We start from the raw sequence: 16,611 nt of genomic DNA on the forward strand, positions 1-16,611 counted from the left end.
GCTTAAGTGTAAACTCCTTGTCAGATGCAATGCCACAATATTTGGCTCATATGTTTAGAGGAGCTTCAACTACCATTCAGCAGTGTTTTCTGACCAAGATCAAAACTGTCGCAGGAGCCCTTCCAAAGGGCTGTCACCAGGCCTAATTGAAAAGGTAAGAAACAAAATAGTGCTTTCTTAAAACCATTTTACATTTTTTTTTGTTTAGAATGGGGTCATTATCATTAAAGGAGTTAGCACAAATTGAACTTGTATGTTTACAAGCTATTAGGAGGGGAGAAACACTATAATTAGACAGCCTTTCCCATTTGGGTCAACTATTGTTTTCAAGTGATGTGTAAGCCCCTTACTTCATCCATGCTTCCTGCTTCGCAATGGCACTCCTCTCTTTGTATTTCTGTTCTCTCTTTTAATGATGCTTTCCAGCATATGTCCAATGTCTCAAGCGGTAGAATTGCATGAGCCATATTGTACCAAGATCTGCGACGTTCCGAGGAGCTCCTCTTGCCAAGAGCATTCATAAAATTTTCACTCATGAAGTGTGAGTCAACTTTCATGACTGTCTCAAAACATGGCTGCCTCTAAGCAAGTGTGCACCGGTGTCTGAAACTTCCATTGCTTTAGCATAAGCCATTTTGTTACACACGATCGACACTAAGCAATTTACACACCACACATACTTGTTTGCAACGTCCAAGCCTGGTCAGGGGCACTTTAAAGGGGCTCTGCAACACTTTTTCAGCAAGGTCAGAAAACGCTACGAACTGGCTGTCGAGGCTCTTGAGAACAGGCAAGCCAAATATTATAGCGCAGCACGATGTTTGAAATTCACAATAAATTGTCAAAGTCGGCTAAAAATTGCTTTCTCTTCTCTAGACAAATAACGCTACAACTCAAAAATCCCTCAAGACAGCCATTGTATGAGCCATTGGCTCGTATGAGCATGGTGTGCTTGGTCGTCACTAGAGCTGCCGAGGAAGGCTGCGACTTTTCTACGCATGCACGTGCGATTGCACTGAAAAGCCGCATATTCAAAGAAAAAAAAGATACTGTGGTCAAGGTCATGAGGCACGTGTGACGTATTCTCTTTCCCCATGCCATCCCTCCCTGCTTGGCTTCCAGTGCTTTCGTCGGAACAAGAGAATGCAATTGAAGCGTGCGACTAATCTTTGTAACTCCACTCACACCGAACAAATTATAAAAATTCTTAAAGCGGTGAACTCGTGAGACATTAGCCTTTTTCAGTGAGTCCAATCCCTGGTTAGTTGAAAAAGAATGACACCATATCCACGAGGTGCATGGTAGAGAGTGGGGCGAAGCTGGGTCAGCACGCCGCTTCGGTTTCCCGTTGTCGTATTGCAGGGTCATCGCGGCATCGCCACGCAGCTTCATGGCACGCTTCGGCCTCCCGCACCCGCACAGCGAGGTTGCTTCTTTGAGCGGGAGCGGCCATTGCTCTGCGTGCACGGCGCTCGACAGCCTTGTCTATCTACCAACCCCCTGAACGCGTGATCGCCAGAACGGCGTTTTTATTGCACTATAGAGCGCCCCCCTGGTGCACGGTGCTGCCAAAGAACACGCCCTCGCAGTGGCACGATTATCTCTCTCTCCTTCCGTATGGGTGACGTAAATCCTGTTCGCATAAAACTCACCTTTTATTATTATCTTTTGCTACAAAACGTCCTCTAGTGTGGGACAATTTTAGATTTTTCAGTGTATATGCATTTTTTCTATGGTACAAGGAGTGCTATCTATGGCCAGATGAGAGACTCAACAAGCGGTGGTAACAAAAGATAACGGGACGATTGGGTGACACCACAAAGAGCTTTGCCCCTAGAAGTGTTGCAGAGCCCCTTTAAGTGCAGTATATGTAGCACTTACAAGTCTGAATATTCTCTTTGCTATGAACCTTCACCACTGAGTGTAGTGCTGAAACTACATTCCATTATTAAACTTCTCAGTGCGAAAACTTTTGATAACTAACACAAGAGCTTGTCCTCTTCTCTTGTGTTAGTTGTCGGAAGTTTTTGCACTGAGAACTTTAATAATGGATTACCAACTAGCCCAATCCCACACTTTACTACATTTTAGCAGCTTTCAGGCAGGGGAAACGCCAACTGACCTGTGTGGATCCGCATGTGTAACCCCATGCTGTGCTTCCAGGCGAAGCACTTTCCGCAGTAGGGGCACTTGAAGGGCTTTTCGCCCGTGTGAATTCGCTGGTGCGGCACCAGTTGGCTGCGGAAGGCAAACCGCTTCGAGCAGTACTGGCACTGCAAGCGACCTGTCTTGGACCCACCGTCCCGAGGCTCGTTTGAACCACTGTCGGCAGCCGATCGCAACACCGGGTCGTAGACAGAGCCATAGCCAGTACTGCTGGTGCCCCAGGGGTCTGTTGACGAGGCTCCCATAAGTTGCTGCTGCCATGCTGAGAGTAAACGACATTAACCCCTTAAGTGTCCTTGACAACCACAGCTCGTGTTATGCAATAGTAGTCGCTTGCCGTTCATGACAAGCACACCTCGTCACAGATATTTCACTATTTGCTTAACTGCTTTTTGTAAACGATGACCATAACAGGATATTTCTGTTTCACACATAAATAGATGTACATACCTAATGTAACAATTAGTCAAGTATATTATGCCATGCAATCTTTTCAAAACCACATCTGTGTTTTAGACAAGCTACTGAAAGATTTCAGACCATAAAAAAATTTAGCCATTAAGGTTCTATCGGTAAAAAGAAATGATTAAGCACTTTATGCTAATAAATCATCTACCCACTTTTATGTTTGGTGTCTACAACTACATCCCTAGAGTTTGACATACACTTCAGGTTTAGCACGGCATAAGCACTGATGCTAGTACTAAATGCATGCCAATTGATCCAGTCCTGATCTTCAAGTGAGCCAAATGAACAGATAACATTGTCCAGACAAATGCACCATGGAGTACCCCTTGCTAGTTCTTAATAAAACCACTCTTCCCCATTTTTGCAGCTCAAGCTATCATTGCTTACAGCTCCCAAAAACCAGGAACCAAAGTGAAAAAGACATGCATCTACCAAATGACATGCAAAGCTTCTTTCATTAAACTGTCCTAACCTAACTAACCACTAACTGGATGAAATGTGTGCATTTCAATGTATACATAATGTAGGTAAAGTGCACATGAGTTGCGCATAAATAATAACCTTTTGATAAGGTAACGTCATTACTCCTCTAACGTAATAGCAGTGTAATGTGATTACATTTAGCCAGATGTAATTTGTAATGCAAGTTTATTACATTTTAAACAGACTTAAAACAGCAATTACCAATTTATTTAATTACCTTTTATGAGTAATATTGCCACCCCAAACTTAGCAAGTCAGAGGGGAAGAACAGCACTGATTACAACACTCTAATAACTAAAACAAAACACGCATGAATGAGCCAATGTGAAGAAATTGCACAAGTTTAGACACGCACTAAGTTTTCAGACAAAAAAAAAAGACACATTAAGAGACCTCTTCCTGACAACCATGAATTCAACACACACAGACGTGGTCACTGCGAAGCATTTCCCACAAAAACACCGAGTCACATAAATTTGTCTCATACGGCAGCCAACTAATTTAACTTTCTATAAAATAAAGTGCTTCAAATAATTTCAAACAAAAGGAAGCGCAAGTAGGCAGCAGGATGAAACAAAATATTCCATTTTCCTGCAATCCTTACCGGCAATTGCACGCAGTGCCACAACGGCTTGTGCCCGCCAATCGGCATTGAAGAGATTTGGTAAAGGACAGTAAAGTTCAAAGAGGACTTGGGTCAGTTAGAAACGCGTATACTTTTTATTAAGCTTCCATTCAATCGCTACCATGAGGACAGTAATCATAAGAGGACAATAGAGAAGCTCTTCTTGTCATTGACTCTTCTGATTGGCTGATATAACCTACAAGCCTTGCAGCATTAAGATAGCGTACCACTGTAGTTGAACACGCATGTAATCAATGCACAGAGCTTACATGTATTAGAAGCATACTGCACCGCTCAAACTCTTGGGCAACAATTCTGTCTCTACTGAACTGAACCCACCTCCAACTCTCGCTGGCCAGTGATAATTTGTAAGGTGGTGCCACACTACGTACAATTGTCCACACTACGCTTGTACTTCGATTGCAACAATATGGAGCCCACTTTTTATGAAAGCCAAGGAAAGTGCAATCAAGTCGTAACTTCCCCTGTTCATCAGAAACCAATAGGTGCGTCTCAAGATATAATCAAGACATGAAGGCGCTAAAGCATTGTCAGACATACTACCACAGTTGACAACCGCACAAAAGGCAAACAACTGGAGCTCTGCCAGATCTCAGTTGCACTCGCAGGCCTGGTGAAGGCAAGAGCATCTCTCAGCACTGAGGAGCTGATTAAGCTTGAGTAGCGTTCTGAAATCACCTGTGGGACGTGCACGGGGCATGCAATTTCAACCCACAGAATCTACCATCTGTCGCAGTGAACGCAAAAGTGAGGCAGGGCAGTAAGGTGGTGGGGTGGCAGAGTAAAACTGTGCATATATCAAGTTTTGCGGCTCCAATATTTGTGAAATCCCACGGCCAACACACCGTGCAGGGAAGAGGTGCAGGAAAGCAGCCATATTTTAAATTGAATGCTCATCCCGTGAGCAAATGCATTTCCAGAGATGATCATGAAGTCTATAAACAGTTTAAGTTCAGACACAGCACATGAGCAGCGTCAAATCTGGCACAGAATATGCAACAGGCAACGAATCCTCCGTAGGCCAGTGGCCGTAGCATCACCGAATAATCTTCTTTAGCAACTTCTCTGAGCAACCTCGAATTAAAGTACGAGAGCATTTCGCACCTTTTCACCACTAGATGACTTGCGATCAAAGCTCCTTAGACAGATGAGAGAAGCTCTATCATGAGCAAATTCTGCTTTTTCTAAAACTTTTGCAACACGTCACTACAAAAAATTTTGGCAAAATGACTGGATATGACTGAGACAGAACTTCACCAAAGATCTTTCCACACACTTTTCCACCAGTAAAGTTTGAGCACAACATTGTATATGCAAGAGAATACTTGCCACCACTGCATAATATCTGTTTGCTAGTTCAGTGCAACACTTGCCAAACCTACGACACCAAAATGAACACCAAAAGCTCTCTTGTACAGCCTAGTACCAGCAAAATACTGTTATCTTCGAAAAGAGTTAGATGCCATATACAGGTAAGCATAGGCATCCTTCAAATTAAATGCTTTCAGAACGCTAATCAAGTGATCAAGAAATAAATTACGTGGGGTGTTTTTTCAGGCATAACTGCTTTATTTCTGGAAAAACCCCAAGCCATACAAACCTCACCAAATGTGAGGGATGAACAAAAAGTGTGCCCTAGTACAAACAAACGAAAAGTCGTGAACATGCGTCCTTCATCGAATACTGGCATCAACAGCTTCTCTGTTTGCCCCTAAAATAAGATATGTCATGGTGCACACCTATTACAAACATGAGGAATACAAACATGAAGACAACAGAGGTGACCACTCAGAAATGCAATCTTATCTGCCCGCACAAACAGATGTTTAAATGATTTGATTCCCGGTGACGATCGCAACTGAACAACAAAGTGCATACCATAAACTTCTCCGGTAAAAAAAAAAGATATATCTACACTAGTGAATACACTATACAGCCCCTAAAATATAATACACAAACACCAGCATGCTAATCAAATACAAAGTGAAGACCTCATTTTCCTTAAAAAAATCACAAATAGTGCAACACTTCTATGCATTTTCAAAAACAAAGTGTGTTATTAAAACAGAATTACACATCTGTGAACCCTCTTTCTGTAACTTTTGTTGATGCAAGCATCATACCAAGCAAGCGCTGCTTAAATGTTAATGACACTAACTGTTAACTAATTGCCAATTCAATAAATTTGTAATTTTTATATTACACTCACAATTATGTGCATTTAGATAGCAAAACATGCACAAATAACATAAAACATACAGTGCCCAACTTGGCAGTTGAGCGACTATGGCTTTGTAATGATCAACATAAGATCAAATCCAGGACACAGCACCTATACACCTACAAAACGAGACCATAAAAGCTAGCCATGTACACTGGCTAGCTTTTTTACATTAACTGCAACATGCCTGCCATAATTTTCCAACGCATATTATTGAAAATTTTTATGGGAACGCTCTTATCATAATAAAAATACAGTTTAATCAGAAGAAATTGACTACCGCTCGCATGTACAACTGAATCTACAAACTAATTCACTGGCAGATCATCGTGTCCACTCGTGACTTGCCGAAGCCACGCTATTCACTTCTTTCTGCTTCTTGTGTTTGCTTTTATTGGGATAGCAATTATATGGACACTCTTGGCTGGATTTTGCCGCCGGCGCCGGTGTCATCGTTGACATCGACGACGTCGTCACTCAGCCTATATGTATATGTATCTATATACCTATGAACGCAAGAAAGAAACATAATCCAGAAAATAACTCCGGCATGCGGACTTGAACTTGGAACCTCTGAATCGCGTTATCACTGAGCCACAAAGGAGCACCTTCTTCAACGTTCAAATGGCAAGCTATCTGTATCTACCACTTAATGCTGCTGATGGGAATCTTGGGGGAACTATAGTGTTTTCAGCATTACCAGCAAGATGGCACAATGAGCATGCGTCGCCACATCGTCCCGACGTGGCGGCGCACTCTCATCTTTTACATGTACTTTGCGCTACAGAGAGGAGAGGGTGACGCTCACTCGCGTGCCTTTTTTTCGCAATGGGAGGATCGTCTATTTTTGTTGGCCTTGGGCTTTCATTGGAACGATTCGGTTGTAGTTATCGGGCGCACAAAGGTCACTGCAATCGTTGCACAGTCTCCGTTTGCGAAAAGAGCGCGCTTTTCATACACAGCGAAGTAAACAACTGAGACACTTATTCGTGTTCATCTGTACCTGTGAGTATGTTTTGTGCGTCAATTGTGCGTGAGAAACGCAGGGCACATTTTTATCTGCTTGCCATTCTGTGCATGGCCTTCAAATTTGTTGCTATCACGTTCATTGCTTCACAGCTGCAGCAAAGCTGTGACTTTTTTTTTTATATGTGAAATCTTGTTTAAGTGGATAGCATGGGACTTCGAAAAAAATCAGCATACCAGCTGAATGACCCTGAGAAAAAAGAAGACTTCCTCCATTAATGTACATCTACCTAAACAAATTCGTTAGTTTCATCCCCCTGTTAAAGAAAAGCAACATAGAAGCCACAGTTACCACTCCCTCATGACTGATAGGCAAACATTACTGCTAAGAACCTTCTTTACGTGAAATCACTGTATGCTCTATGAATGAATATATCCGGTGAGCTGCCTTACCACTTGACAGCAAAAAACTGACCCGACGAAGCAATCACGTTATCATGCTATCACATGACGTTATGTGCCATTGTTATTATCAATGTCACGCAATGTGGAGATTTAAATAATATTAGCATCGACATAGTAATCAGACCCAGGCACAGCATGTTTTGCATTTAATGCAAGTGACAAGACTTGGGTGCCCCTATAGCTCTTTTTGTATCCAAACATACTGTTTTCGGACAAGCATTGAAGACCCACTGCAATGGTCTAGTGGTCACGGCGATTTACTGCTGACCCAAAAGTGATGAGATTGAAGTCCGAACACGGTGGCCACATTTCAATGGAGGAAACATTCTGCTCATGTGCTTAAATTTTGGTGCAAATTTAAAGAATTCTGGGTGATCTAAATTTCTGAAGCCATCCACTATGCCACTCACAATCATGTTGTGGTTCTAAGATGCAAAACCCAATCATTAATTAAACATAACTGTGCACATATCACCGTTACAAGATTTCCAGCAAGCTGGCTAGCAACTAATGGTCCACCGCTAAACAGCCACAAAGCATGGCACCAATACGATTGCTTTTCATTCTTGACAGCTTCAAACACTGCATATCTGTGCTTGACACACCTTTCCATTGCTGTCGAGCTAAACAAGACATGCGTATTGGCACCACATGCACAAGCGGGCCAGACAGGCTTGACATCACTTGGCGTTTTTCACTTTTCAAGAAGGAGGTGCTGGCATTCTTCCCAAGATACATTGCAGCTGCACCGAAGAATTTAAGACAATCTCTAATCTCTCTATATGGCACATCAACTGTCTAAGCTTCAAATCGCTGAAATGTATCGAGGCTATTTCATACTATGCATGTTTTAGCCAAGCCACGCTTCACACAGACTACAAATTTTTTATCCAAGCATTAAATTAGCGTTGAAATTTTCTATTAGAAACCCTCACAGACTGTGCTGCTGTGTTTCTCTCCAGATAGTACTGCATGAAACTATGCGATATAGAATGGGCTGTACCACATTTACAGTAAAGAATGATGACAGGATACAAATGTTAGAAGTGTGGGATGTTTCGATGTTACATCCTGAAGAGATTTGGTGAAAATGAAAGCACCTTGATTATGAACAGTTAGATAGCCGACTGAATAAATAAATGCTGGTTTACAGGGTTTATAAACCAAAGCAGCATTGTGACTATGAGAGCTGTCACCACGAGAGGATCCAAAATACTTTTGACCCAGAGTTTGTTAACATGTGCCAAACTATAATTACACAGACATCTGTGAATTCTAACACTCTGGCAGGTAGTAAAACCCTCAACCTCACACACAGTGGTGGTTCATACAAAGTCCTAATGAGCCAATTTTTCTAAGAAAATTGCAATAGCAAATACATACTAAAGAATTCTGGACACAATTTTGATCACAGGACTGGTTCTTCACAACTGTTCTGCAAGACCACATGATAATGATGATGATAATAATAATAATGCTAATAATCTCAGATTTAATATCCTAAAGCCACAATATGATTATGAGAGATGCTATAGGGGAGTGAGTGGGAGGAGGAATACACTTTATTGTAAGAAACCAGCAGGTTTAGGTGGCCGGGCTTAGGCCTCCCATGAGGGGACATGAGTGAAGAACTTAATTCTCTTCCTGCAGGTTACTGGGCTGGGTTCCGGTCTAAGAGTCAGCTGTGAGACCATGTCTCTCAGCAGCTTCCTTGGCGTGCTGGATCGACCAGAGTTGATTATCTAGTCCTGAGCTGAGCAGCACAGTCTACCAACGCTTCCGAAGGTTCCCATTGGAGGGGAGGCCGCGTCTCTCATATTGCCAACTAGTGCTGGACACTCCCAGAGAATATGTGCCAGTCTGGCCCTATTACTACAATACTTGCACGAATTAGGCACGTGACAATATATATATATATATATATATATATATATATATATATATATATATATATATATATATATATATATATATATATATATATATATATATATATGTGCATTCATGCACCGGGGCAGAAAACACGACATCATCGAGGTAAACTAAGCATGTGTGCCACTTTAGACCGGTAAGAACAGCGTTCATCATTCTCTGGAATGTCGCAGGTGCAGAATCGAGGCCGAAGGGAAGCACTTTGAATTCATATAGGCCATCCGGTGTAACGAAGGCGGTTTTTTCACGATCTCGTTCATCAACTTCGATCTGCGAGTAGCCACTTTTCAAGTCTATCGATGAAAAATACTTGGCCCGCCGCAGTCTGTCGAGGGAATCGTCGATGCGAGGCAGCAGATAGACGTTTTTTTTTAGTCACGCTGTTAAGTTTCCTGCAGTCCACGCATAAGCGCAGTGATCCATCTTTTTTCTTCACGAGCACGACCGGAGATGACCAGGCACTTTTCGAAAGTTGGATAATGTCATCTTGCAACATCTCTTTGACTTGAGCATTTATAACGTCCTGTTCCTTTGCCGAAACGCGGTAAGGGTGTTGTTTTATGGGCGAGGCGTCGTTATGCGTAATTATTCGGTGTTTGATGATCAATGTCTGACGAACCTTCGAGGTGGACGCGAAGCACTATTTAAATTGATATAGCAGTTCACGTAGCTCGGTCTGTTGTTGTTCCGAGAGGGTCGAGTTGACATCAACTTTTCCAAGTAGTAAAGTCACGACGCTTGGTGTCGGTCGAAGCCCGTCGTTGGCTGATGTAGATGCGAAGCATTCAGAAACGTCTGCAATAGGGTAATGAGTGCGGCGAGTTGGGCAGGTTGGTAACGATGCATGACTAAGAAATCTTAGCGCCACAGAACGGAAACAAAAGAAAGAAACGTAGACAACGTTGTCTACGTTTCTTTCTTTTGTTTCCGTTCTGTGGCGCTAAGATTTCTTAGTCATGCAATAGGGTAGGCGAAAGCGATGGCGGTGTCACGAAACAGGTGCCGGTACTCGTTACTGAAATTAGTCACAAGTAGGGCAGAGTGTGCGTCATAAAGCGTGACGATGCTGCGTGCAGCGCAGACACCTAGCGTGAACAAAAGCGTCAAGTTGTCTTCGGCGACAACCTTGCCATCCCGTAACTTGTCAGACACCACATCAACTAGGACGCTTGAACGCGGAGGCAACGTGATGCTGTCGGCAGAAACGCGAAGCGTGCTGTCACGGATGTCGTCAGGTTTGTGGAAGGATCCAGCTGTCGAAAACGTCACGGTACGCTCTCGAAGATCGATAACAGCACCGTGCTCCCGCAAAAAGTCGACTCCGATGATTAGGTCTCGGGAACAGTCACGAAGTACGAGGCAGCTGGTAAAAAACGTACGTCCCCGAATGCTCACTCTGATAGTGCACATGCTGATTGGGGTGACTATATGCCCGCCGGCAGTACGAATTTGTGCTTCGTACCAAGGCGCTACAACTTTCTTTATGTGCGCTGCTAGTTTCCCGCTTATGATCGAGTAGTCCGCACCTGTGTCCAATAATGCACTAACATCGTGGTGACCGTCAGCTACCACATGTATATCCAGAGAAAATCTGCTTCTGGCTTTCATCGCTGTGTCGCTCCGTATCTGTGCTTGCGTCGGTGGGAATCCTTGCTTGCGTCGAGTGTCAGCGGCCTCGCTCCCGAAGGTTGCTGTCGTTAGTTTTTTCGCCTAGGGCTTGGCGAGCGTGCCGGCGCCGCTCCTGGGAGGGTCCGAAAATTTTAGAAGATCGCCTTGGGGATGGGGACCGCGACTGCCGCCGCAGTGGCATGCGCTGCTATGAGAGGTAATCTTCAATAGCTCTCGGTCTTTCGCCAAATCTCGGCCGTGGTGCGTCGACGGCAAAACCCTTTAGTCCAAGGCGACGATAAGGACATTCTCGGTACACATGTCCAGCTTCACCACAGTGGTAACACAGTGGTCGTCTGTCTGGTGTGCGCCATACGTCGGATTTTCTGGGAAGTGGCTGTCGATTTTCTAAGTGCTGAATTGGCTGCAGCAAAGGAAGTGCATCCTGAGGCACAGGATTAACGAAGCGCGGTGAAGCAGGAATATATCGGCTTACAGCTTCTGCGTATTATGCATGATGCGGCTCTGCCGGGACAGGCGGGACATAGCTGGAAGGCGGCACTTGGAGAGCCTGTTGTACTTCGTTTCTGACAAGGCTGCAAATAGACCCTGCAGTAGAATGGGACTGGCACTGAATCTTTTGTAGTTCGTCGTGCACCACCGATCAAATGAGATCGCAAAGAGACTCGATGTTGATGTTGCTTGCCGCACCTCTGATCTGACCTATTGACGAAGCGGCACTCACTTGCCGGTCGTACACAGTAGAGAGCTGCTGCAGCACTTGGTCTATGGTTGTGGCTTCGGTCAAAAATTCCGCCACGGTCTTTGGGGGACAGCGAACGAGGCCAGCAAAAAGCTGCTCCTTCCCTCCTCGCATTTGGAGGCGCGACTGAATCGCTCGCTCGGCTCGTTCGCGGCGATCGGGATTGGCCCAACTTGCCAACAGGTATCAACGAAAGACGCTCCACGAGGGAAAAGGCTCACGGTTTTCGTACCAAGTACGAGCGCCGTCCTACAAGCTGAAATACACGTTCCTCATTTTGTCGAAGTCGGTCCAACCATTGTAATCCGAAACCCGTTCGAACTGGGCCAGCCAGTCTTCGACATCCTCCAAGACGGAACCGTGGAACACCTTCGGCACATGTGGCTTCCACAGCGTATGATGCGTGGCTTCAGTGCTTTCCTGTGCATTGGAGGCTGCAGCGCCTTCCGTAGCGTTCGGGGGTGTGACAGACGTCATCTCCGGAAGAGGTACACGCTCAGGAGCTAGTCCTCGGAGTCTTCGGCTTGAGCGGTGGACAGGTGTTGTCACTGCAGGTACAGGGCTACCTGGGAGCGTTTGGAACATCGGCTGGGGGTTTCCCAGCACCTCCACCAGTTGTCCCGTGCCAGAAAAGGTCTTCAACTAGAAAGAATTGAGCCGGCGGGGAGACACACCGAAAACTGGCAAGATGGCTGCTTCAATAATCAACAACTAGCCAGAGCACACGCTGCCCCAGAACATCGTCTTCCATTCTCGCGGGCAGCCATGGCTTGCGCTCGCCGTAACTAGCGGCCAAGTGGCAATATACAAGTCAGGATAAATGTGTTTCATAATTACGAGATTAATGTAGGTGCCTGTTTGTAATTACCACCATTGAACGGACTGGGCCCGGTTGTGCTTGGGGTGAGTCGGGGAGTATTCCCGTCGTTGAAGTCTATAATGTTGGGTAATGTCATTAAATTTGGTAAGTCTATCTCCCAACTCCCACTCCTCTACAAGAGAGTTTGTATGGGTGGTGTCAACCATGGACGTGGCCCGGAACATGAGATCTTGAGCCACGTCGTGTGCAAGTCGTTAAGATTGACCTCCGTGTGGTCGATGGGTGTGTGGGCGGGAAACAAGAGAATGCATGCATTTTGGTCTACAGAGCAGGTTTTGCCTTTATTAAGGACTTTTAACGCCACTGGAGAAATCCTACCATTTGCAAAATTTCGGACTGCTGTTTGTGAGTCACAGATGATATACTTGGCATCAGTGTGAGCTATGGCGAGCACGATAGCGACCTCCTCTGCCGTATTCTGTGATTTGTATTGATTGAAGCACTGGTTATGCATTTGTGCGTATGGTCTACAACCGCAGAAACAAAACAGCGATAGTTTTGATAACGTGCTGCATCGACGAAGACCGCCTCCTTATTGCGTCCTTAAGTTCGGGACCACGACACAGCTTCAGAAAGTAGCCGCTCAAACTTCTGTCTGAAAGATCGACGTGTGCTGTAATGCCCCATGTATTAGAAAGCTCCAGATCCTCAAGCATCCTCCATATGTAATCGGCAATTTCCATGACTACAGCAAATAACCCTTGACCCTCATTCTCCAGCGGCTGCGAAGCAACTGTTCAAGGTGGCGGTCAGACCTGCGATGCAGCGAAGGGTACTAAGAATCCCTGGGTCCAGAGAGGCCGCCATTAGAATCTGAACTTGGCTACTTTCAACGCTTGAACACTATCTAGTGAGGCTAGTCTAGCTGTGCTATTCGAGAAATTGGAGGTGTGAGCGCAGTCACCGACTCTTCTTTATCAATTGGACGAGTCATCATCATTTGTATAATTTCCTTCCTCATCTGTAGAGATCATCATCAGTGTGTACCAGCTCGAGCTCGCCTCGAATAAAGCTCTTCCTCATAAGTGGTAGACGGTGCTTCTCGATCCCCAAGTCCTCTCGCACGTTACCACTGGAGCTCTGCTCAGGTCGTCGTCTACTACCACCTGCCATGGCAGTGCAAGACAATCCTGGTCCATCCAACACCACCAGGCCAGGGTCGACGGTGGAGGCTGCACTACCACCTGCCATGGCAGTGCAAGACAATCTACCACCTGCCATGGCAGTGCAAGACAATCCTGGTCCATCCAACACCACCAGCCCAGTGCAGCCTCCACCGTCGACCCTGGCCATCCACAGCCACCAGCGTGATCCGCCAGTATTCTCGGGTCTCAAAGGGGATGACGTTGAAGAATGGCTACACACCTACGACCTCGTCAGCGAGTTGAACAGGTGGGATACTCTACACAAGTTGCGTACGGTCCCTTTCTACCTAACCGATGTTGCCAAAACCTGGTCTTGGAACCACCTCCAAGATCTTCCCGACTGGGACACATTCGCACGGCAGCTCCGTCAGATTTTCGGTTCCCCCAGTGTTCGCGCCGAAGCAGCAACAAAGAAGCTTGCTGAACGCATTCAGCTAGCGGGTGAATCATACACCTCGTACATTGAGGATGTTCTTGTCTTGTGCAAGCGTGTAAATTCAGCTATGCCTCAAAGCGAACAAATACGCCATATTATCAAAGGCATAAATACCATCGCATTCAACGCCCTTGCGTCGCAAAACCCTACCACTACTCAAGATGTCGTCACGATTTGCCAGAGACAAGAAGAACTTCAGTCTCTTCATCTTTGCCATGATGCCTCGGACATTCGTCTTCCTGCGGCCCTCGACATCCGTGCCCTGGTCCCCGACATCGTTCGTGAGCCGCTTCATGGGCGCTGCTCTTCCTGCGCCCCACTGTCTACTTTAGCCTCAGCTCCAACCAACTTGCGGGACATCATTAGGCAAGAGATTGCATCTGCGTCACATTCACCTTGTTCCGCCGAATCCAGACCTCGTGGGGTACCAACGTATGCAGAAGTCGCGGCGCTCTCAGCACTCACCACTATCCCAGTGGCTACACCAGGTGGCCATGTACCTGTGGCATCAGTGTCACCAACGATGCGCCCACAGCCGTATTACGCCACGCCGCATCCTCAACGCCCAATCTGTTATTATTGCGGCTATAGGAGTCATATATCTCGCTTTTGCCGAAGGCGTCATCAGGACGAGCAACGTGGCTACGCTCCAGAGGAACGCGGACACTTCAGTCCACTCACAAACTACCAGCGCACGCCTTTCCGGTCTTCTTTTCAGTGTTCGCCCTCTTTACCTTACAGTAGTGGTCTGCCTGTGAACTCCCGTGAGTCTCGCCGCCGCTCACCATCTCCCAATCGCCGTTCCGTGTCGCCTCTGCGACCCGCCTCCAATGTTCTGAATGCCCACTCGGAAAACTCCCCAATGCAGTTTTAGGAGGGGAAACTGCATACACCGGACAGCCAGCAATTCCTCCAGACAGACCATCGAACTTGTTAACAGTGTTGGTCGAAGGTATACGCATCGAAGCTCTAGTGGATACTGGCGCTGCTATTTCCATTATTCGCTCTGACCTTTGCTCCCGTCTCCGCAAAGTAACAACACCTTACTCAGGCCCGTCTCTCTGTGCTGCGACGAACGCCATTTGTCGTCCACTCGCCCAGTGTACAGTTCGCGTTTTCATAGACGGTATTCGTCATCATATTGCTGTTGCAGATCTCCGTGAGTGCACCCACGAACTCATTTTGGGGTGGGATTTTCTGTCGTCTGCACGCGCTTCTATACCTTGTCGTCAGCGCCTCATCCACCTCAATCCCACCGACTCTTCTGTACCGGAACCCAAACAGCGCATTCGTCTCGTCACCACTTCAGATTATGTTCTTTGGCCATCCAGAGAAGAAGTAATTAGCGTTGATTGCAGCAACATTGTGCATGGCGACGTGCTTCTACTACCTTATGGCCACACGGTACATCGAGGCGTCTGATCGTTCCAGGCCTTGTTCGTTTTTTTGAAGGTTCTGCTTTTATTACTGCGAACCTTTATTGTTGCCCTGTAGATCAACAGTCACATGCGCTATTGACCCGCATCCCGTTGCAATTGTTGCTCTTCCAAGTCAAGAAGACCTACCAGAGCCAAGCGTGCCGCTACTCAACTCTCCCACTCCTCTATCGGTGACGATAAGCCCTGATTTGACAGCAGCCCAGAGTCAAGAATTGCTGAACTTATTGAACAGACATCGCCCTTTGTTTGACGTTCATTCCACTGTCCTTGGTAAAACAACTTCTGCGACTCACCGAATTCAGACAGACGGCTCCCGAATAATTCACCGGCGCCCATACGCGTGTCTCTTGCAGAAAGGAAGATAATCGAGGAAAACGTATCAGACGTGCTTCAACGAAATATCATACGTTCAACGAAATATCATACGTCCTTTCTCGAGTCCGTGGTCTTTGCCAGTTGTGTTGGTGCAAAAGAAAGACGGAACGGTACGTTTTTGCATTGATTACTGGGCACTGAACAAAATAACATGCAAAGATGTTTACCCTTTCCCACGAATTGATGACGCACTAGATTCGTTGCATGGCGCAGAGTATTTTTCGAGCCTTGACCTACGATCGGGCTACTGGCAAATACCAGTGTCCGAATCTGACAAAGAGAAGATGGCTTTTACCACCCCAGATGGGCTATATGAATTTAACGTAATGCCTTTCGGACTTTGTAACGCGCCTGCTACCTTTGAACGTATGATCAACAGCGTACTACGTGGCCTGAAGTAGAAAACCTGCTTATGCTACCTAGACGACATCAAAGTGTTTTCGTCTACCTTTTCGCAACATCTACAACGTCTCGAAGAAGTCCTAGGTTGCCTTGCAAAGGATGGTTTACAGCTGAATACGAAAAAATGCACCTTCGCAAGCAAGACGATCAAGGTTCTAGGGCACTTAGTCAGCAAAGACGGTATTCGACCGGATCCTGAAAAGCTTGCCGCCGTTT

At 45.9% G+C, this 16,611-nt stretch overlaps 2 protein-coding genes across 2 annotated transcripts in view; one reads left to right on the forward strand and one right to left on the reverse strand.

Moving 5' to 3' along the window:
- Nucleotides 1-16,611, forward strand: part of LOC142787112 (uncharacterized) — a 134,031-nt gene that overhangs the window by 68,594 nt on the left and 48,826 nt on the right. The window lies entirely within an intron of this gene.
- The window catches only part of LOC119164718 (uncharacterized), a 67,082-nt gene that overhangs the window by 10,292 nt on the left and 40,179 nt on the right, over nt 1-16,611 (reverse strand). The window contains exon 4 of the mRNA XM_075884732.1: nt 2,123-2,441. Within this exon, the coding sequence (XP_075740847.1) occupies nt 2,123-2,441 (319 nt within the window). The remainder of the gene's footprint in view (nt 1-2,122; nt 2,442-16,611) is intronic.

Source organism: Rhipicephalus microplus, unplaced genomic scaffold (assembly GCF_043290135.1).
Source record: "Rhipicephalus microplus isolate Deutch F79 unplaced genomic scaffold, USDA_Rmic scaffold_45, whole genome shotgun sequence".
Lineage (NCBI taxonomy): Eukaryota > Metazoa > Arthropoda > Arachnida > Ixodida > Ixodidae > Rhipicephalus > Rhipicephalus microplus.